Raw genomic sequence first — 24,168 nt, forward strand, 5'->3', positions numbered from 1 at the left:
TTATTCGTATCTTGTGTTTTTCCCCACTGAAGTACTGCCAAAACTGTAACTGTGTTGACAGTCAGAAGAAAGCTCCTGTTTCCCTCCTCCCTCAAGTATTCTCCCCTAAACTTACAACCAACTGGCTCAAAAATAAAAGAGGGGGAGGAGGAGATGCTACACAGTCTGCTGATCTGCTAAGCCTGGTTTCAGTCAAAAGATTTAAATTATACCGAAAAGGTTCGTCAGTATCCTTTCTCTTATTGCATCAAGGGACATATCAAGGAACAGTCAAGCTCAAGCTGAAAGTTGACCATAGCTCCTGTGGTTCCCAATAAAGATAGAAGAAACCCCCCCAATAAAAACTGTTAAACTGCTAAAAATAAATAAATAAAATGTTTTATCTTCCTAAAGGAGACGAAAAGAAAAAGGAAGCAATTTGCATATTTTAAGGATAAATAAAAATATAAAGCTGCAGGCTTACAGTCTTTCTCTGCTTTGCATGGCCTTCAGAGACCATTCATTTCATTCAACTTTGTGGGACCCAGTGGCTCACATATATCTTTGACTTAATCACATTATGAACTGAACTGACCAGTCTGTGCTAATACAAATGCAGTGGCCTGATGATAGCCATTATGCATACATCATTAGAAGGGTAACAAGTTATACTTTTTTTTTCTGAAAGAAGCAAAGACTGAAATAATAGTTTCAAAAAACCCTCAGATGGATACAGCAGCATTTGCCACAGTTGTTTTTTCCTATTTCTAGATAGAAACATGTATGAAACAAATCTCTTGAGCTCTACAATTTCTATTCTTCTCTCTATGTTGATGACCGCATAGCCTGGTATTTGGTCAATGAATTTTTGAGCCACTTCATACCTGCATTATCTTGTCCAATTGTTTCCGATTTTCCACAACCATGATGTTGGTTTTGCTGTCATAAGCAATGTAGTGGCAGGCTTCTGGAGAATTGGTTGTATATATTCCTGTGACAATTCCTCTATATCCAAAATTATATATTAGAACATATATTTATATACACACATACATGCATTTAATATCCAGAGAGAGAGTAAGAGATCAGATGAAAGCTGAAAATATGAAGATGTGGAGGTACACATCAGCACAGCTATCATGTTTGTTTCAAGTATTCGGATATACATGGATGATATATGCAAAATAAATCCCTGAACTCTATTCAGTAGGAGATGCTGTAGGCTAGGATTCATTATTTTAGCCTACTTGAGGCTACAGGGGAGTTAGCTCAATAAGTGGTAAAACAAAACAAAACAAAAACCACCAAGTGTTCTTTCTGTTCAAACTTCACACAGATTTCAGTTTAAATTTCACTGGCACAGAAACAGACTAAGAGGTCAAATCCAAATTGTGTTAACACGTATCAGGACAGAAGGAATCAGGCTAGTGAGTATTTTATCTGTCACTTCGTTCACTTGAAGATACCATGTATCATTGACATAAAACTGGGAGTGTCCTCTGTTTCCCACATCTTCCAGTAAGAGAAGATACATGACTATCACAATTAAGTCCATAGCAAACAGGTTCAATTTATGAGTGTCTGGACTATTCCAGATACACTCAAAGCTATGAGACTCCAGTAGGTTGCTGAATAGGCTAATCAGCTGCAGCACAACTTCCAGGATGTGACACCAAATAACGATTTACTACATTTCTAAACCTAGCACAACAGAAACCTTGAAATCCCTATGCAAAAGGGAAGCAAATAATCCTACCCAGCAAAAACAGCTCCAACAGCTGAGATGAACCATTCCGGAGAATTAAATCCAAGGATTGCTACGCTGTGGAATCGTTCAAGACCAAGCTAAAAAGTAATAAGCATAAAGTTATACAATATAGGCATGTTGGAGAGAAACATACAGCACAAAACATACATACACATACAAAACAAGGGAAAGTTTTGATCTATTATTTCAGCATTGACAAGACATCCACCTTCGGCTCTGTGTTGACATCCTTGATAAAACCAGAATCTGTCAGTAACTAACATGATCTAAATGTTGCACTGCTTCCTCCTGCCTGCTTGAGCCCTTTTGTCTAGATAAGCCTGAAAGACAGAACTTTTCAATACGGACAGAAGCACAAGGAGAATTAGTCTTATCCCCGGTTTACAGTGTTTTTAAATTTATCTTCACTTGCCAAATTCACGAGTGCTGCTTTCACTTATTTTTTGTGTTAAGACTAAGGCCTCATGCTGAACTTTGCACCTATGCCTGAATGAAACAGTGGCATTCACCTGCAATGACAGGAATGTTATCTCTTTGACTGAATACAATTTTAATCATTATTTATTTATTTATTTATTTAGAGGAGACAAAGGGAGAAAAGGGAATTGGTTGTGTTTTTTGTACCTACCTTCAAGAAGCTCTTTGCTGCTTTCCTGGAAAGGCAATAATACTCTGAAAAAGTTATCTTCTCCCACTTTCCATTCTTTCTGCTGGCCAAAGCATTAAGAGATCCATATTTCTCTAGGCTCTCCTTGAACATCTGATGAACCGTTATGGGAGTCTGCGGACATGAGTTATCTATTCTCAGTCTGACTCTGTCATCAGCAAAGGAAGTCCACAAAGACTCTGGAAAATAAAGCATTATGAGAGTATTCTCTTAGTGAAAAATACTGTGTGACTGTATCAAAAGATAAGAGGACTGAACATAATTCCATGGATTCCCATCTTTTGAGAAAAGGGCTTTCCAGTTTTATAACTTTAATGAACATTCTATGTAGAAAGAAAACTCTATTTCTTATACTTTGTTCTGTGTCTTGAATAGAAGTGCTAACATCATTCAGAATTATGCTGATCTTCTGTGGTACAGGCACTCCACCAATCTGTGAAGACTGTTCACGCTCAACCCAGCACAATCCACTATCCCTTGAGCTAATGGAACAGCTCCTGAAGCAGAAGGCTATGTGGCAATCTGAAATCTCTGTTCCTGTCCAGCATCCCAGCTCCTTTTGCTCATCCTAGCCCTTTCTTCCCCTCTGTTCTCCCCAGCTGTTCTGCTCTATCCTGCCCCTATCCCCCCCACTGCTTTCTACAGTTTTTTTTCCTGTGGTCATCTGCCCTATGTTCTAGTATATCTATCTGTGGATCTCCACTCACCCGTCTTGCCCCATTACCATGTCAACTTTTGCCTTCTGCTCTTGCCTTCCTCCTGCTAACCATCTTTCCACCATTCACTTAAAAAAAAAAAAAAAAAAATCTTTTCCGCCTGTTGTGGTTTAGCCCAGCTGGCGGCTAAACACCACACAGCCGTTGGCTCACCCTCCCCCCCCCTCCCTCTCTGGGATGGGGGAGGGAAACGGGAAAGTGAAGCCTGTGAGTTGAGATAAAGACAGTTTATTAAGACAGGAAAATAATAACAACAATAATAATAATAATGATAATAGTATTAATAATAATAATGTGTACGAAACAAGTGATGCACAATGCAATTGCTCACCACCCGTTGACCGATGCCCAGCCTATCCCCGAGCAGCCGGCACCCCCCACCCCGGCTAGCCACCCCTATATATTGTTCAGCATGACATCAGATGGTATGGAATACCCCTTTGGCCAGTTTGGGTCAGCTGTCCTGGGTCTGTCCCCTCCCAGCTCCTGCTGCAACCCTAGCCTGCTCGCTAGCAGGACAGAGCGAGGCTGAAAAGTCCTTGGCTTGGTGTAAGCACTGCTCTGCAACAATTAAAACATCAGCATGTTATCAGCGCTCTTCTCATCCTAATCCAAAACATAGCACCCTACCAGCTACTAGGAGGAAAATTAACTCTGTCCTAACTGAAACCAGGACACCGCCCATCGCTGACAGGACACAAACAGGGAGCACCAACTAACTCACTTTGCTTTCATCACTGCTGCCAAGGACTGTAGGTGTCCCTGGCATTCACAACAAATGGCTGCCTCAAAGATCCTACTTAGCTATTGCTGACCTAGCAAGAAGCAGGCTTAATATCAATACATTCTTCAGAGAACTTAGGGGTTAGTAAATTGGCAAAATTTACGTGAATTCTTACAAGAGAGACAAAAAGAATGCTTACAAACCCCCTGCCAAATAGCTAGTTCCCATCCTTCTGGATGAAACAGTACAAGAACAGTTTAAGAATAACATTTTTTCCTTAGATTTTCCTTAGATTTACTTTCCTAAATGAAGCTGGTTTGCTGCCAGCATTCAGTGAAACTATTTGTAAAGATTTCACTGCCCTCATGCTTTATCTTAGCATGTACAAGCATTTTGAAAAAAATACTTAATTAACCTTTCTACCTCTTCCCAGGCAAGGAGATACTAACCCTGGTGCAGAAAGTAATTAGAAAAGTCAAAGCCGTGATGCGTGTCAATCTGGGATTACTGTTCCTGACTCATATTATGCTGCATTCATGTTCCTGACTCACACCCTTACATTTGTTCTCTTGACCATCCTGACAAACAGAAAGTAATAATGACAGAAGTAAATACAAATGAAGCTGCTTAATCTCCATGTGCCTTCATTTTCTCATGTATAAATTGTATATAATGATTTCAAAACACAGGTGTTAAGCTTTACCATATATTCTCACACGTCTTAAGGTCAATGGATAAAGGGCACCACAAATCCAGGCAGCAGTAATGGAGGAGGTTAGGTAGTGGACATAGAGACTTCGTTGAAGTATAAACAGTGGCACCCAACAAACATTTAAGTGTGAGGACAAAGCAGGTGTTTCTGCTCTTAACTCCAGTCCTGGTGTGAATAGGATGAAATAAGACCCGTCAGAGAAGGAAGCTACTGGTAATCCAAGTGCTTATTTTCTGCACACACACAAAGCCTGGGTGAAAAACCCTCTATGATGTTCTGGCTTCTAAACCAACAAAGATGGGAAGGATCACAGGTGTGAGTGGACACAAAATCATACCATACAGAACTAAATTACAACACCCCAGTTTACCTATTATGAAAAACTCTTCAAAGTCTCTTTCTCGCTCTCTCCAAGGGAACTGAAAATATTAACAATATTCCTAGAATAACATTACGAAAGTTGCATAATCACAATATTTTCACTGCAGACATTCAGCAGATAGTAGCTTCCAGACAGGAGAGCAAAAGATCACATCATTGCAATATCTATAAATGAAAACCAAAAGTGTACTTTGAAACAGGGAATCGTTTTGTTTTTATTTAAGCAATTTTTCTGGTGTCAAAAAGGCATCTTTGACTCACACCAGAAAGACTAAGAACAGAATCAGTTTCACAGAGACTCAACGAGCCACCTTAATAATACGCAATACATACTGCAAAGGAATATAAACTTGAACACTCATTCAGTATCTGTACTTGCATGTATTTGCAGGTAAAGCTTAAATCTAAAAACAGTTCTTAAATCTAGATCTAAGCCAAAAATAATAATAATAATCTAAAGATTGCTCTCCCACAGAGTTTCTAAAAACAGCAGAAAATGAACAACATACTCTTGTAAGTACACAAAGGGATATTAAGCAGAGGGCTCATTCTTCCCAGAAAGAGCCTGGGAAAGAATGCCTGGCTAAATACTGAATGAACTGATTATAAACTGGGAAAAGCAAGATAGGTGCCCTGCCTCACTAGCAGCTGAAAGCTCAACTGCAATGCCCATGATAGAAATGAACTCACCACCTGAATTGAAGTGGAAATCAGAATAAAGATCCTTTAAATAAACTATGAGCATTGATGCATTATACACCTGTAGGTTTACATAGAACATAAAAAGAAATAAGACAGAATTCCACCTCAAAGTACTTAATGCCACTGACAGTTCTCTATATGAAAGCAAAGAGGAGTATTTGTTCCTTTCCTCTTTCTTCTAGTAACTCCTGCTATCTGCATTACACTTTGTACCCCAAAAGCTTCCTTATTTACTAATATATGACCTCGGCTCATGTCCTTCACATGAATTCAGTTAGTCAGAGATGGTGAGAAAATATTTGCTCCTAGAAAACCTGTTTTATTAGATAACACAAATGAGCACAGATTTTATTCAGATAGGTACTCACCTTTGAATATCTGAGCCCCTTCAAGTGTCCCTATCCCATCCCCTCAACTCCACCATTCTCCTCCAAGGCACAACTCCTTATCAGACTAATTTTTCCATGTATCATTGTCTTTGCGGCTGGAGGAAGAGGCAGCTCAGAGTTGCTGCATACAAAGCGTGTAACAGGATGACCATTGCTGCCTTTTGTCTGGGAAATTGTTCTAATTATATCTGATCAATTATTCTGAATTTTAAGCACACGGTGTTTCCAGTAAAATTAAAAAAAAAAATCACTATGAAACTTTACAGGAAAAAAAAAACAGTTTAAAACTGTTTTCTATTTAAAAAGTACTTTGAAAGTTTTCAACTGATCTTTCGCAATTCAATCCTAGACTTGTGAACCATCTATAAGCAAATTCTAATTTATGAGTACATTTGCTATTAAAATATTTCCTACCAAATTTGAAATAATACATAATATAAACACATCAGAATTTTTCTATTTTTGTAAGCCAATTATTTCTTTCCACTGTGTATGGCTGAACAGTTTCAAGATGGTAGAGGCTGTCTCTCCCAGCCCAGATACCAAAAGACTGTTTTAAATAGGCAAGCAAATAGCAAAACGATACACTTTTCTCACATGCATAGTACATCTGGCTGAAATGCCTGGACCTTTGGAATATATGACAGACTGTGTGCTAATAAAAAAAATAAAAATTGCAATTAATCCTATAATTTAAAGCTAATACGTGAATGAGACCTTCTCTCTGTTCACTACTCGTCTTTCAAGTACCCTGGTGACTGACTGCCAGAATGCATTTGGGAATGTAAATGAAATCTCATGTTAATGGAAGAACTCTAAGCTGTAGGAAATGCAAACGAACCAAGGTCACCTTTCACACAGGGAAATAGGTAATAAAGGCTGATTGTGGAACAGCCCCGCTGCATGACCTCAGTTCAAATTGTTATGCAATGGATGTGCCTGAGAAGCAGAAACTAAAACAATAATTAAACTTCTGCTTGAAACTCTTTCAGTTTTAACTCACAAAACAGTATCTTGATTATATGCCACTTCCCGCAAAACATCACTCTGCTCTAATGACAAGAGAAGGTATTTGGCTCTTAGCTGGAGGCATTTTTTTTAAATGGACAGTCGTCATCCTAGATTCCACAGCTGTGATGCCATCACATTCTGCTGACAACAGAAATACATCATTCCTCCTCTCACCCATTACTATTGTTAATTTTCTTCAACGTCTTTGGCCCTGAAAAATAAACTTCTTTTTAGTGAAACTAAAGTTGAATATACACAGATTGGAATCACAGAGCTTGGCATCTGCACCAAATTTTCCCTTGTGCCAATGAACAGATTAAACAGAAAAATACAAAACTGAATTTCAAGTGAACCTGAACATATCAGCCAGAATACATGCATAGTGATTCTTAAAAAAAATAATAATAAAAGAATACAGCAACCACCTTTCCCTGTTTCCTGTCTATAGCTTTAAACTCTTAAGCAGAAAAAATTGAATAAAATAGACAAAATATTTTTAAATTAGCCAAAAACCACAGGAATGTTTTAGTTCATGGAAGCTTTTACCTTTTCCAGTGGACAAAAAGGGAACGTTTATGAATCATAATAAAATATATTGCTCTGCAGATGCAGGAAACTGCTACCAATGTGGATCGGAGATGAGAGAGATCCTTCAAAGAATGTTTTTACAAACTGACATGGAAGGAGTGGTGCAGCAGAACAGACAACTACGTACAAAACAAGCTTTGTAACAATCGTGACGCTTCTAAAACTGATGGTGATGCACCAAAACGAAGGCGTGTGCATAATCACAAGGAAACATCACTACATAAACATTGCCAAGGCATGCAGAGATAGAAAGTCCAAAGATGGAGTTGAAACTGGTAAGGGATGTGAAGAGCTACAAGGGCTTCTACAAGTACACTGGAAACCAAAGGGAGACCCAAGAATACAATGGGCAACTTACTGACATAGGATTTGAGGAGGGCTGATAGACTCAGTGCCGCCTTTGTCTTGGTCTTTACTGACAAGGTTTTCTGAGCTTCTGTGCCCAGTGGCAACAGATGAGAAGTTCTACCTACTATAGCAGAGGAGAATCCAAGTAAGAACCTCTAATGCAAAACTCTGTATTACACATGCAAAAACCTCCATAGGCCCAAATGGGATTCTTCAGGCTCAGAGACCAGGCCCCATGCCATCCCAAGACTGCTCCCATCATCTTTGAAAAAGCATGGCAACCTGGTGGGATCTCTAATGACAGGAAAAAGGCAAATGTCACATCCATCTTCACAAATGGGAAGAAAGAGTACTTGAGTAACAACAGGACAATCCGACTCACCCCAGTCTGTGGGAAGGCTATAGAACAAACCCTCCTAGAAATCACTGTGAGGTATAAAATGGTTACTGAGACCAGCCAGAATGGATTTACCAAGCCCAAATCAAGTCTGTCCAACCCAACTGCCTTCCACCATGAGATGGCTGGCTCTGTAGATGGGGAGAGGAGAACAGTGGCAAGTCATTTACTTTAACAAGGTCTCCCAGAGCATCCTTAAAGGCAAATGTGGAACGTTTGGACCAGATGGAGTTGGAGTACCAGGTGAATCAAAACCAGGCAGGATAATTAGTCTTGGAGAACAGTGGTCAACATTTCCAAGTCTAGCTAGCAGTCAATTACAAGTGGCATTCTTCAGGGGTTAGTCCTAGAAACAATATTGTTTTAATGACTGCATTGCCATCTTGAGCAATGGAATGCTCCCTCACCAGCTTCAATGACGACACTCCACATGAAGAATTGGTCTGGCACAAACCTCAAAGCCCAACAATGGTAAATGTTAAGTCCTGCACTTGGGCTAGGATAACCTCATGCAACAGCACAGACTGGGTGCCGTCTGGCTCAGCAGAAAAATCCCTGTGGCTCCTGGTGGAAAACAAGCTATGTGAGAGTCAGTATTGTGTTCCTGAAAGGCTAGTTCCTGGGCTGCATTAGCAAGATAATAGCCAGCAGATCAAAGGAACTAATTATTTCCACCTACTCAACACTCAGTGAGGTTGCCTCTGGAGCAGTGTGCAGGTTTGGAAGCTCCAGTGCAAAAGATCCTGACAAACTGAAGGAAGCCTAAAGGAGGGCCTCTCAGATGTTTAGAGGACTGGAGCACACCGCACAAAGAAGCCCTTAAAAGAGATGGGTTTCTTCAATCTGGAGAAGACCAAGGGTGAATATAACCGCAGTCTGCTACAGACTGAAGGCAGGGCAGGGGGGGCTATAGAGAAGGCAGATTCCTCTCAGAGACACACAGCAGAAGGACAAGAGGCAATGGACATGAGATGCAGCGAGGGAAATTCTTTTTAGATAATAAGAAAATATATAAGATTATATATATAATAAGAAAATATATAAGATAATAAGAAAATAATTAGAAAAATAATTTCACAATGCAGGTGGCTAAGACCAAGAACAGGATCTGAGAGGCTCTGAGAGGAATCCCTGTCCCTAGAGGTTTTCAAAACTCAGCTGAACAAGGCCATGAGTTCACCTTTTAGCAGGAAGCTGGACTAGCTGCCCTCCAGAGGTCTTTTCCAAAAAGTTATTTTGCAATTCCATCAAAATATAACCAGCATGCATGAGTTCTCATTTACTTTTACACTGGTTTAAAAGCAATATAATACTTGCTGCCAAGAGTGAGGTTATTCTGGTTTTATACATGCATTATTAGGAAAACCAAAGTGTGGCTTGGTTTCACAGGAATGAGCTTCTATAAGGTGGTGGAAAAAGAATGGGTAGAAAATTCCAAAAGCAACTTGAGGTCTTCATTAAACATATTTACATCTGAAATTGCAGAACTATCAATTATGAAGAGACAGTTCACAACTAGAAAGCATCAGAATCTCCTTTTCACCTGACATACAAAGCAAACCCACTGCAGCTGAAGACTTATTCATCAACTTAGAAATGTACCTAAGCTCAGATAAAGGAACTGCTCAATTCAAATGAATGGGGCATGACTTGCGATTGCAGAAAAATTATCATGGAATAGCTGGAATGGCTTCTACCCTTCGTTGTTTGCCTCACCTTTCTTCCAGAGGCCACAAGCACCTAATGCAGGAGTGGCTGAGGTGGCATGTACACTCCTTCCTGAGCACCGTGGTTTATAGACCAGAGTACTACGTAAACTGCAGCCAGTGGCAACCTCTGGGAGAGAAGTGGGGTGGATAGCTGGTGGCAGTAACCAGCGTCCCAGATACATTCTCTTAGAAAAATAGGTCAGAGCCTTCACAAGCACACAAGCAAGTACTCTGCAGAATCACAGCCTCAGCAATAATCTACGCATGCAATGTGTCTTAAACAGCTCAATAAAACATGCTAAACATTTAAAAAGAGAAGGTAGTTGTCACCTTTACCCATGCAAATTTCTCCCCTGCTTACTGAACAACAAAATGCGAATGGCTGTCAGTTCAATTCTTGGGAAAAAGAAAAAACACAAGCAAAAAAACCCAACCAAACAAAAAGCACTGTTGTGGATTAAGGAATTGCCTTTTTAAAAGAATATGTATGTACACATGTATGTATACAAGTGCATATTCATACGTGTAAAGTCTGCATATCAGATTCCTACATAAACCTGTTATTCCTTCAAGATCCGTTTGTAGTCACTACTCCATTTGTCTCTAAGTACAAATAACACCATATTTAAACAAGCACATTTAGATAGCAGTCTCAACAAGGCATTGGGGAGCTCCCTCAGGGCTGCAAATCTTCCAAAGCAGCTGAGTATGTTCTGCCTGCAAACCTCCCTTAAGCTGCATGGTAGCAGAGCTCTTTTAATATAACACTGCACTTGGTTTAAAATTGCAACAGTATGCATGTGCTACAATACACTGCAGAACTGACCAAAGGACGGATATTCCTTCACAGCCTCCAGTTATTACAGTACAGCAAATCCTCGATAGCTAATAGCTAGTAAGCAGGCTGTAATGCCAAAGTTAACACCAGGATGGGGATGATTTTGCTGGGGATCAGGCTACTTTTCACTTTTATCTAACAATCATTTCAAATACAGACAAAAATCATGGGAAGCTACTGAATTCATGCAAGTTTACAAAAAACTCTTGAAAAGTTTTCAGTTGCCTGATTCTTTCTTTTCTTTTTTTTTTTTTTTGGGGGGGGGGTTGCTCTTTTATCACAGCCCTGAAAAACTGACAGTTTGCTAAAACAGACACAAAGGTCACATGTAAAAATTCTAAAAGGGGTTCCAATTTCCAAAGGTCACCTTTCATGTGCTTACCTGCTGGCTCTTCTTGGGTCCCTTCTCTTGGGTCTCCTCTCTCATCTTGGGTGTCCTCAAAACGAGTCAGCAAATCTCTGCAGATAGGCCGTGTATTTGTAGGTATTCTGAAAGAAGATATAACTATGAAAGATGTAACACTACAACCCACATACTAATATATCCAAAGGAAAATAAGAACACACCTGGCATACGGCTGCAAGGAGAAAATGCACTGCAAAATTATGGTTTGTTGGTAAGACGCTCTATCAAAACCAAAATGTTCTAAATATCTGGACTTTGGCTGGAACAGTTAAGGCTGGTGTTCTGCATAAATCATTTAAAGTTATTAGTACAGGGACAGCATGTTCCCAAATTAAACTACCAATTTAAAAGGGAATTTCCTATATAAAATTTTTATTTAACCAAAGTGTATGATTCCAAAGGTAATATATAAAAACCTCTACAAAGCACACACAAAAGATTTGAGAGTAGAAGTCATTTTAGCATGCCAATTACAACAAAACGAGTTCAAGTTACACAGTGCTGACCAGCCAGAACTCAACAGAACATACTCCTATGCAACTCCATTAGCATGAGGGTTTTTTGAATGACAGTACTTCCTGACAGGCTGGGATTTAATGGTGAGGTACCATTCTATCAAACAAGACCCTGTCAGCTGCCTGAAGTTAAGAGACCAGCCCTCCCCTGAGGCGGAGGCACAGCAGGCTCAGGCTCAGGCTGGCCCAGAGCCTGGCGTAGATCCCAAAGCAGCTCCAAGTGCCCGCAGCTACCGCCCTACGCCACACTAACTGGCTGCTAGATCATACTGAAGCTCCTCTCACATATGAAGTGAACCAACAACCGAAATCAAGAGTCTCAACATTCTCTGTAGTAGATTAACAAAGGGAAAAATTCCATTCTTTGTTTCCAAGACTGAAACAGCTCCAGTGAGTTCTGTCTTTGCAAACCAGCAGAAGTAATGCATGTGCAACTGACAGGGTAAGAGCACAACAGTGACTGAAGTAACTGACAGACCTCCCGAGCCCTTCCTGTTGGTGAGGATTCTGCAAAAGAAAGGCATCCAATCTGAGCTTGCTGGCAGAGCAGTTAGCTTAGGAAGAAAAAAAAAAGTCTTTGAACAAATCCAATGAATACAGTACTGTTTCTTCTCGGAAACAAAGAAATTTAATATAACAGCTAAATCTCCCCACTCTGATCATTATGAAATGGCAGTCCTCATGTGCTTAATGTTATACATCAGGAAAAACTGTTATTAGTATGATACTGAGTGTCTGATTAATGACAGTGTGTGTTGTGACACTGATTTCTTTTTCTCTTTTTAAAACTTCAAGAAACTTTGGAAGCACCTCCACAAGCTCTACTTTTTTTTCCCCTGGTACTTGGAATTTCTGCATACATCTCAGATCCTAGGTCAAATACAGTCAGCTCATTTCCTGTCCTTAAGGTTTTCTCAGTAAAATCTGATGAAAATACTAAGAATAAAACCTAAAAGAATGTATAAAGTCAACATTTAATATGATAATGAACTGATGATTTCTATGGAGAACAAAAATATTTTCACATAAATTCTTACTTTAACAAACCTCACAAAATACACACATTGTCCTATACGATTTGGTTAGAATCTTTTCTCCCGTATTTCAAAACAAGGAACTAGTTCAACATATTTTGGCGTTAATTCTGCGGAGTGCTTCCTTAGATCAAGAACTGTACCAATGAAATCTGAACTTTGTTATGCAGCAGTCAAATTATCATGAAATTTAAGGGGAAGTTGTTAAACTCTATGTATAGTGGCAAACAAGCAGAAAGCTCTTATTCTTTTTGTATTCTTTTGTATAATTTATCACTATTGCTCAACTTCTGTTGCTTTCTCATTGTTAGATTTTTAGCAGTGAGCATTAGTTGTTTTTTTTTTTTAAGTCAGCTTTCTATAAACTTGCAAAAATATGAACAGTTGATCAAATGATAAAAGTCTGTGTATATTGTTGATACATTACTCAGTACAAGTTTTTTTTTTAAGACTTCAGGATATTTAGTCACAACCCCTTAAAATATACAGAAAGTCAAAATACTTTAAGTCTGAAAATCACATTCATAACTGGTCACAAAGAAGGTTTGAACAAACAGGTTTTTTGCAGTTTAAACAGTCAGTAGTTTGGGCTACACTTCCATCCAGAATCCACTACTGCTGTCAGGATTTAAGATGAAGCCACCATCTCTTCCTCCCTTTCCTGGTATTTCTAATGCAGAAGCTTCTCCCATTGCACAGCTGCTCAACTCTCATCTCATTCCTGAATCATGTTGTACTACATGGATGGGGTCACCATACAGTGAAAATATTTTGATTAATAAATTTTGTTCTCAGGGACATTCTTTGTTATCTTAGGGAGCAGGTTGTGCAAATCCCCATTTGCACAAGTATTTATTTCTCAAACATACTTTTGTTGCCTTAAGCGTTCCCAATTATTAAAAATTAATCTTATTTAAAAACATGCAAATGAGACTGAACTGGAAAACATGCATTTTTTTCCCAAGGCAGAACCTCTTCATAAATTTCATTTTCACCTTTCATTGCTTGCTTCTTCTGAGGATGATTTGTAAATCCCTACAGTTTGGCTGTTTAATTTAAACAGTAACAAAGCAGGTGAAAAAAAAATAAAAATCCTTCTTCCAATCAGTGTGCATCTTTGGCTGCTTCATTCTTTGAGACCAGTGTTATGAAATATTTGTCTGTTTTAACAACTAGATTTTTTTTTTTGCCCCCTAAGCTTTTGTTACATGTTCTGTGGGGCAACCTAGCTATATATAATCCACCAGCTTTAATCTACATTGGAGCTGCTTTTGGCAGTATGTTTCGGGTCTGCATCTGCACTTTCCAACGTACTTTTCATGGGGTGTTAGGCATTTTCAACAGGTCACTTGGCCATTTTAAGTTAAGATGGAATCATTAAGTAATCACTTGGCAATTCTTTTGGCAGCGAAAAGCAATGGGCCAAATTACCTCTGGGTACCTCTGAAAACTTGAATAATCCTGGCATTTTGCCCAGAAACTTCAGCCACTAACCATCACCATCTGGATCCCATTCATGAGTAATCCTTTCCCGATTTCCCATGCGTCTTGCAAGTGCTGACTCCAATATTTTAAAACAGAACTCTGGGGAGAGGATGTGGGAGGGAGCACAAGAAAATAAATTTAGAATCAGGAATCTGTCAGAGATCTAGACAAAGACAGTGAAATTACTCAGATTCGAATCTGAGTGACACAACATAACATAGTCCCACAGGTTTGATAGCTCATCATATAAATCAAATTCTGTGAGCAACACAAACAGCTGAGTAGCAAATACTACATCTGACTGAGAAGTTATGAGTTATTTCCTAAAACATTTTAAAAATGGTTTCTCATCTACTACTGCATCAAGAAAAACAGACAGTAATGGCACACAATATTAGTTTTTTTAATCCTAATTTTGTATCACATGTAAAATTGTTCCTATGTTAAGGAGCAAAGTAAGGAGAGTCACAAGAGGTCCTCATGGTCCTTTATAGAGGCATTGCTGTCTATTACGAGTGGTCTTATTTACCAATTACTCCTCTTTTTGAATTAGGGCAATATTATACTACTTTCCTTATTTCTTCTATTTAAAATTTCCCCTTCTCCTCGAAGAACAGGTTACATTCGGGTTTTAATTAGTTTCACGTCCTTATGAGACTTAAAAAGGGGGCAGCCCAGATATGTGCCTACTCCTGCAAAAAGGCTCATCTGATTAGATAATCAGTTTTCTTCTCAGAGTGCACAAGAAAACCATCTTTCTCAAGTTACTAATATAACTTCTTCCCACACAAAGGTATCTTTAAGAGCAACACAAAAGTTTAATAAAGAACAAAGAAGTAAAGATAAAGATAAGAGCTGAGACCTGTTTTGCCCTATGCCAGATTTGACGCACACCTTCTAGTAAAGCCTATCTTTGTTTGCAAAAATAAAACTTCTTTTTATCTTTTGTATGACTAAATTCCCTCCAAAAAAAACAGGCCATTTATTTTGGCAAGCAGACTAGTTCTACAGATAGCTGAGAATTGTGTGGGTGAATAGGAAGGAACGTATCAGCCTTTTTACTCTGTTCTACCCTACCCAGCAAAATCCCACACCTGAGCCTGAAATCTTCCAGTAGCTGCCTCTCTACAGCAATCTGTAGAGATTAAGGCAAAGTTAGGTCATGCAGAACTCATTATTTCCTCTCTTTCTCATTTCTGAGGTCATGCTGATTAAATTTCAGCCTAACCAAAGGTCTTTTTACCTCTGCACATTTTGCTAGAATCTTATATTCTTTGTCTAGTTTTCTCTACCTGAAATCCTACTTCCAGCATGAAAAAAGAAACTTTGCTGAACTTCGAAACACACCAGGTGGACACCACCACTTAGCAGGACAACAAATACGCACCAACTTCTTCAAAAACAAGGAAGCATTTAAGCAAAGGAAACTGAACGCATCAAAAGCATTCAGAGTTCTAGTCTGACATTCTTTCAATAGAAATTCAGAAACAAACCATATGCCAAACATTTTTTATTGAAATGAAGTAATATACAAGACACTTAAACATCCCGTTTGCAATGGTCGAAAACCACCATATATTTTAAAATTCTTGTAACATTTTTTTAAATAATGGAAACCCAGAACACCTTCTTTACCTAAGCACGTCACAAGTAGAACCATGCTTGGACTAAAACAGAGGCATCGTTACTAATTTACCAAAATCGTAACTTCTGCAGATCAGCGTGTACATATGGCTACACCAATCCCAAGTCAAACTGTTGGTTTTGGGGCAGATTTAAAAATGTCAATCTAGTATTAAATACTTTACTACTCCAAAAGAAAAAAATATATACATATTATCAAAAGCTTTCAAAGATTTCTTCAATTTTTTTCTTTTCCATAAAGCCTTTTTCCACAGTTTACTCCTGAGTGTGCTTATCTGGGATTACAAAGCCCTGAATAGAAGAAACCATTATGATAAAATGGACCCCAGCCGTCTGTTTACCTGAGAGGATCAAGCAAATCTTTCAAGCAACGTAACATGCAAGTTCTTATCTAAGTAACAGTGACATTAAATCTAACTTAACAAAAAAGTGTCTACCTAATATGACAGTTCAGTACATGGGAATCAATAATTAGTACTCAGTGATACTGACAAACTTATAATAAGAAGCTAAAATATTTCCTGTGAGATTTGTTAATCTATTCTTAAAATCTTAGGCATTTTGACAAACTCTAAAAAGAGATGGGGAGATTTTCTCACAAGAAATACGATTCCAGCAATGGAGTAACAGGAAAAGGGAAGTGTTTTTTCCCTTTTGTGTTGCCTACCTAGGACAAAAAGAAGAGAGCAGCCGATAGGGTTGTCTTTCATGTAAAAATGTAACATCAACTCTGAAATAAACTCTTTTAAAACCAAGTTCTCCACTCCCTGCTCAAAAAAACGGGATACCTATTAAAGTTCAGTTGCCTTTGATGGGAAGATGATGCTCAACCACAAAGGCAAATTAGGACCTAAGGTTTATTCCTTCAAATTTAGCAGGGAAGAGAGCTCTACATTCATAGCTGCAGCAGGGTATTTTTGAAGGTCCATTCAAAGTACATAATATGAATGGTAGTATGTGCAGAGCAAACAGTACCGAACTCCCAGTCTTTGGTGCTGCTCTACCCATCAGAGACACATGAAGGGATGGTTCAAGAGCATGACCACTCCTTTCTTGACTATCAGAATTTCGCTACTTTCCGGTATTTAAGAATGTATGTAATCTTACCACATGGTTGGAAAGCTATTAATCATTCAATTTACTGCAGTACAAGAGTAGTAGCTTACCAGCACTTTCAGCTAGCATTCCATGTCTTTACTAAGCTGTGAGCAGCTGAGCCACAGGATCTCAATGTACCTCTTGTTGGAACTGCTATACAAAAACCTCTGCTGAGCCCATTTCTGGGACTAAAAGCCTCTGCGCTATAAAATGAACACTACACAATTAGATACATGCAAATAGGATACAAGCAACATAGTTCATACTGAATGAAACTATTAGGATTAATGCCAAACTAGAAGTTAGCATATGAGAGTAAATCCATTTAGAATCTTCATTATGATTTTCTCTCATTTTAGCCTCAAAAGATACTTCTTATTCTGAATCAGATTGAGTCACTATTAAGAAGGTAAGGTTCTCGTGGATCCTCATGGTAGCAGAAGACAAATTTAAGTTGTGAAAAACTGGAAAATCAGTTTGTTAATATAAATACATAAACTACTTTACCCATTTTTGTCTTGTGATTTTTTCGCAAGAGTCTCTCCACTGTTAAGCATGCTGACAAACCCTCTAAAGCTGGTGACAAATATGCTAAGAACTGTGAAGGTCGGGCATAAATAAGCCACTTGAACAACAGAAGAAACCAACACTAACTGGTTATTTGTTAGAAAAAAACAACACGTAATAAAGAGGAGGAGACTACAGCTACAAAAGCTGTTTCTTTCTGATTTTAACATGCTTGAAATGTCGCAGTGCCTGTGAGCTGCTTACTGCTAAACTTTCTTTTTTATTCAGTTTTCTTTAATTATCCATGAGAAGAATTTTAATGAGTCTACAATGCTTTAAGATGCAAATCATTTCTTTTGCCAAGATTTTTAACAAATTAGTTCATGGAAGTTGAATCAATTCTGATTTTTATTACCTCTATTTTCAAAAAGAAACATTCAGAGAAGTTAATTTCTTAAAGAAAACACAGATTAATTACATTAGAAAATGCCTGCAAGTCAATTATACCAATGAAACCCAGTACTGCAACAGCCAAGCACCTCCTCCAGCATCACAGCTACCAGCACTTCATTGACTTCACCAAACGAGGCCTACCATATACTGTAGGAGTTTCTACACGACTGAACTGATTAGTTCCCAGGATGTAATAAAGTCCAGTTTGTCCACTTAGGCTACTTCTCTACTAATAAATAAAAGCCAGGGAATAGCTCAAGCCACCCACTGTGAGCATCTTCCCTGGAACAGCTTTGGTCTGAGCCAACTGGTATTTCCCTACCCAACTGCCACAGACAGAGGGGATAATGTAGGCCAGGGGCAGTTACTGGAAGACTGTGTTAATGGCTACCTTTCTCAAAGGAGAGAGGGATGCAAGCTGTGCCCTGCCACTTCCCTCAGAGCCATAGAACATGCTCAAGAATGTTATTTACTGGTACAAAGCCACATTGATTAGTAAAATGTAGGACTAGTATACTTTATAGACACTTTATAGAAAGATTCATATTTTATTCCAGAGTATCTTGCACCATATCCAAATGCCTAACTGTGCGTAGTGCAATTTGAAATGAAAGGAAAAAAAAAGAAAACTTCACGGTGGGATTTTAAGTGCCCTATTTTCACCATTCACAGAAAGTCACTTTGAAAATCCCTGAACACTGAACAGGGGATATTTCAACTGTAAAAAACACATTACCTCATAGATATACATATATATTTTTTTTGTCAGGGCTGATTTAATTCCTTCGTTCTGGAATAATTCTCACTTTGCTCCAAGGATTGTTTTCAGAAAGCCCCTTGATATCTTACCTGAGCTTGCAACTAGCTTTCCAGAACTACTTCAAAGAAAAAAAAGAAAGAAAAAAAAAACACAAATCTGAAACTCAGTGCAAGAAGTCTCACTTTTTCTTTTCTTCTGGTCATGTGAAATGTTTTCCTTGCTATGTTAAAGGAAGGAATCCAAATAGATGATCACATAACCTTGTATAACTTGCATCTTGGTGTTGAACAGCTAGTCTCATGGAGGAAAAATGGCTGTTAATGCTCCAAAACTTGTGCTTTCATTTAATAAACAGAAAACACTTCTAAACAGAGTATATATAGAAGAGACCTCTTCTATAACTACATTTTAACTACAGAATTATGAATGTCATGCTGTAAGAAAAAGTTCCACAATGAAATTGTCTTTGCAGTCCTAGTACAACATTTTTCAGTACTCTTCAAATAATACAACTAGTAAATGAGGATAACTTATGTAGAGTTCAGTAAGGAATCTTGACCTTCAAACAATTTTTACATGCTGCAATTTACACAATGCTGTTGTTAGCACAGTAAGTGTTTTCTTTGATGCCTGTATGCAACATGCATGAGATTGCACTCAACTCACAGACTGAATTCTTGCAATGGGACAGGCTGCTTCTTCCAGCTGCAGGTGAAGCTTTCTGGGCATTGACAGGCTCACGAAGCTATGAAGGAAATGAAGAGGTGAATAAAGCTCATGTGCTGTTTATGTCCTTCATTTTACAATCATGATTGGTACCTTCCAGGAATTAGTGTTAAGACACTGTCACTGCAAACTTGGCTGTCACAAGATCCCAAACAGAAATATTACAGACGCCAAAACAAAGCCGTGCTGTTACCATGGCCCGTAACCAGCTTAACCACAGTGCAGAGATCAGCCAACAGGTGGGTGGAGTGCATGGCACTCCATTCATATTTGGGATGGGATGTTTCAGGTTTAATTCACACTGCTGCGATGGCAACATGAAGCTGTCCATAGCTGCATGCTCTGTCGTCATTTCTTCCCTTGTAAGGCAAGCGTGTTTGTTTCACTACAAAACTTACATTCATTTAAAACAAGCGGAGAAATATACTAATTCTGGATGGTCCTTGCTGTTTATCCCAGTTAGTTTAAGCAGGCTGTTGATTCATGCAACAGAACAACTATACGTGATTGTCTTTTTTTTTTTCTGACTTCGTAACTGGTAACAAACTTCTTAAAGTAGAACAACGGTTTTTGGTAGAAGCATGATGCTAACCTGGTGGTCCTATTGTTATTTCAGACTTCCAGCACTGAGTCTAAAAACAACAACAAAAAACATAACCAGCAAAAGGTCTATAATACTTTTTCAGTTCCTATTTCAAAGGCTTTATGACATTTAAAAAATGGTACCACTTTGAATCTTTTTTCATTATTTCAAATCAGTCCTCTTACAGCCTGACAGTTTTTCGGTTTTCTGCTAATACCAACCCTCTGTCAACAGTCCATTCTTTCTTAAAAAGTTTCTCATAAAATTAAATATTTAATTTTGGCCTCTGTATTTAGCTAAAACATTCTAATCAACTCAGCAGTTATTCTTAAACTTAAGTAGGTTTCAGTGTTTAAAGCAAAACTCTAAACCCAAACAGTACTTTGGTTATGCTTCCAATAACTCTTACTAAATAAATGAGTATTAAACCATTCCTGGAAGATCAACTAATTTAAGTTAGCTTGGGCCAAGCAGTAGTTGAGAGTAGGTTCCATAATGAAAAAACCCCAGGCAAGCAACATCTTTTTAAACTCATGCATATACCTTCTACCAATTCATTTCCAATGAAGAAATTCTGATTTAAAGAAAAAAAAAAAAGGACAACTTTTATCCTTAGATGTGTTTCACTACACTTTCAGAACTGAAGAGAATTTATCTGCACTCAAATCGGCATCTTCTTTACTGTGAGGGTTGTGAGGGACTGGCACAGGCTGCCCAGAGAAGCTGTGGCTGCCCCATCCCTAGCAGTGCCCAAGGCCAGGCTGGATGGGGCTGGGGGCAGCCTGGGCTGGTGGGAGGTGTCCCTCCCCATGGCATGGGGGTGGAATTAGATGATCTTTAATGTCGCTTCCAACCCAAACCATTCTGTGATTCTATGGTCTCTAGGCTAAAATGAGGCGACTACTTCACAGACATTGGGCAGGAAAAATACAGTTTAACCCACAAAACACTTTGCAACCCACAAACATATCCAGCTGCCATGTATTTGTATTTCAAGAAATTTCCAGTAGCAATCTCTAAAAATGTTTTCTCCCATTGGCCATGCTACAGCAACAGGAATTTCACTTTGCCTTTCTGAAGAATGTACTCTGCTTTCTAAGGAATTGTTCCACAATTAGAGAAAAAAACACCACAGACCAGTTTCTGCAAAGCTGCTAGAGTCGGAGCATCTATACCCAAAGCATCCTAAATTTGCTTTCAACTACAGTTTGTACTGATGGAGGAAGACAATTGTAAGAAAAAAACAGCTGTGAATGCACACGCGGAGACATCTGTTTCTGAGCACCCAGAGAGGAGAATGTGACCTGTAAGGTCCAAACGACTGTTGGTTGGGGGACAAGCACATCTAGAAACAATTTTGCTGCTTCCTTCTGAGGAAAAGTCGGGTTTAGACCGCAAGTAACTTGCAATCTCACAGTTACTTACAGGTGTTTGTGTATCCAGTTTCAAATTTTATACAGGCCCAAACCATTCAGAGCTGCACAGCCTTAACCAATTAAAACGGTACTATGGAAACAGGTCTCTCTTACTCATTTTGTATTACTACCACTTGAAGTTAATTACTACAGATTGTCACATTTTAATTAAAACTTGGCTCTGAAAAATCCTCTGAAGATGCTAATCGCTTACTATAAACTGCCCTAACATCTTAAAAAAACGCCATCATTTCCATTTCCTTACATATATTAGTCTTTTACTTTTCACCAAGAACAAAAATGCTTTCCTAAGAGCTGATTTCTGCCCAAAATACCCTTTCAATATCTCATTCTGTGGAAAGAATTCCAGTACCACTTAATGTCCACTACATGAAACTGTTTTAAAACTTTCTGAAGTATACCTTAAGAAAGACTAAAAACTATAGGTTAAGTACGTTACTTAAAAGGTATTCTCCTAATGCACTGTAGAAATCATGATAGCTGTTTAGGTTAGCATACTGGAAAAATCCAGCTCAGCAGCAAGGAAGTTTGTTATGATTCAGATTTCACCTTTGTGAGGGACAGCTGAAGCTCTCTCTATGCAAATGTCAGTGCTTTTGAAAACACAAGTCCAAAGCCCCACATTCACTTTTTTTTTTTTTTTAGGTTATTCTTGGAACATCTTTACAAAAAATCAAGGGTGCTCAAAGAAACCCCAGCTGCAGTTCAGCACACTGCACTCTTACTCATGGCTCTGGGACGCCGCTTCCAGTAACAGCTTCACAGTTTAGAAGGCACAGTTTACTACATAGGGTGTGGCCAGATAAGAGAAGCAAACAAAAACAGAGAGATTCTGTGAGTATTTTATAAAATGCACACTTCTTGCAGCCTATAAAGATGATGGATGTTCCAAAAGTCAGATAGCAGGGAAGGTTTTGACTCATTTTGTGCTAACAGTGAGAATAACTATTTTAAAACCAAACACAGAGTCCCCTGGTGGTTAAATGAAACAGGCAATAGGAGCTAATTATTCCCCAACTCCCAATCCAGTCCAGTCTTGCCTTCTTGGAGAGAATGCAGCTTCTCCGCTTGTTTTTTTTTTTTACACCTAGACACAAACTTGGTAAGTAAGAAGTGACAAGGTGATTCATAGTGTTGCATGCAGCAGGAAAGAAAGGAAGGGAAAGGAGAGCAAGAGATCAGGTGTTCATCTGAGAAGCAGGTAAGCAACCGCTGGTGAGGAACAACCAGACTCGAGAAGGCAAGGTGTGTAGCAAAAGAAATTGCATCAGGCCTGTACACACTCGATCACCAAGCTAGCCTAGGAGATGAAGGAACTAGAGCTGCAATTGCTGAGAAACATGCCTGAATGCTTAGAGGCTGTACTACATTTATTATGAGACATTACAGGAATTAAATCAGCTATTAAGGATTCCAACTCTGTTCAATAAACACGGTACTGAAAAATAGGAACCGTTTTGCATCAGACAGCTAGAGAAGTGTCGTGCTCCCCTCAGGTACCACAGTCACTGCAGTTGTCAGAGTAGAGGAATGCAGATGCTAACGCAAACGATAGCGATGGACTGACACCAATTCCATTTACTCGAACCACAAACACCAGCCCTTACTACTTTTCCTGCTAATTCTTTGACTAAATAATGAGTTATATGTCCCAACTGGCTCCAAAGATGGAGAAAATGAATGCTTGATAGTAACTATAACCTGGTAATTGATTAAAAGAACACAAAGAGGCCCAATGCTCTTCAGCAAAGACCCACACCAGAGCAGCTTTTGGCAGGGTACTTACCAACAGCTGTTACTGGTAGCACACTGACCAAAGCTCTGAGCTCCCACTGTACTTACAAAGGTTCACATGTACACACACGGGGGTTCCTACTCCTGGCAGTGATGTACTGTCTCTGCAACTTGCTTTAAATTGACCTTTGAAATTCAATTCTCGGTGAATTCATGATGTGCTTGGAAAGCCTCTGACCTGCTGGAGCACTCAGCTACTGCAAAGCTATTAACTGCTTGAATGTTACAGCTAATTTATCTTCAAGGTAAAAACCACTTAAGAATGATTTTTTGGAAAAAAAAAAACTCCTACAATTTTTTTCTGTAGTCATTTTAGGAAGTTTCTCTACTTGCTTGCCAGGGCAACATCGTAATTTTAAAATACAGATTTACGTGCTTTACTGTTACTAATCACGCTTGCAGAAAACAGCAGCGATCGATGGTGGCTTTGTGGTGTTGAACTGTTCCCTTTGTCAATGCTTTGATTTTTCCCTGTGGCTCTGCCCCCCGCCCTCAGGTACGCCTGCCCGTTACCAGGAGCAGGCCACACGCAGAGCAGGCAGCGGGACCTCGGCCCGAGGGCTCCTCCCGAGGCCTGGGGACCCGATCGCAGAGGCCCCGGGGCCAGCGGGGCCGGGCAGGGACCCGTAACTCCGGGAAGCCGCGCTGCGGGCACCGAGCCCGCCAGCTCTGACAGGAAGAGCCGCCGCGCTGAGGGGGGTCTGGCCCAACGAACTCCCCTGAGGCCCCAGCGGGCGGCGGCGGCTGAGGCCCGGCCCGGGCCAGCCCCGCCCCCCCAGTTACCGGGGGTGACGTCAC

At 39.3% G+C, this 24,168-nt stretch overlaps 1 protein-coding gene across 10 annotated transcripts in view; it reads right to left on the reverse strand.

Annotated features, from left to right (window-relative positions):
• The window catches only part of ACSBG1 (acyl-CoA synthetase bubblegum family member 1), a 37,334-nt gene extending 13,218 nt beyond the window's left edge, over window positions 1-24,116 (reverse strand). The window contains exons 1-8 of one of the 10 annotated variants that reach the window (XM_040569408.1): window positions 23,743-24,116; window positions 19,956-20,189; window positions 19,498-19,576; window positions 14,316-14,468; window positions 11,312-11,418; window positions 2,376-2,593; window positions 1,736-1,824; window positions 864-984 (exon numbers count right to left, since the gene is read on the reverse strand). In XM_040569408.1, coding sequence (XP_040425342.1) covers window positions 864-984; window positions 1,736-1,824; window positions 2,376-2,507 — 342 coding nt within the window. In that variant the 5' untranslated portion in view covers window positions 2,508-2,593; window positions 11,312-11,418; window positions 14,316-14,468; ... (1 more) ...; window positions 19,956-20,189; window positions 23,743-24,116. Of the gene's footprint in view, window positions 1-863; window positions 985-1,735; window positions 1,825-2,375; window positions 2,594-3,461; window positions 3,478-4,303; window positions 4,321-11,311; window positions 11,419-14,315; window positions 14,469-17,618; window positions 17,749-19,497; window positions 19,577-19,955; window positions 20,190-23,742 lie in introns of those variants that run through there. The other 9 variants (XM_040569404.1, XM_040569406.1, XM_040569405.1 and 6 more) reach the window with 9 other exon arrangements.
• Between the last annotated feature and the right edge of the window lie 52 nt (window positions 24,117-24,168).

Source organism: Cygnus olor, chromosome 11 (assembly GCF_009769625.2).
Source record: "Cygnus olor isolate bCygOlo1 chromosome 11, bCygOlo1.pri.v2, whole genome shotgun sequence".
Lineage (NCBI taxonomy): Eukaryota > Metazoa > Chordata > Aves > Anseriformes > Anatidae > Cygnus > Cygnus olor.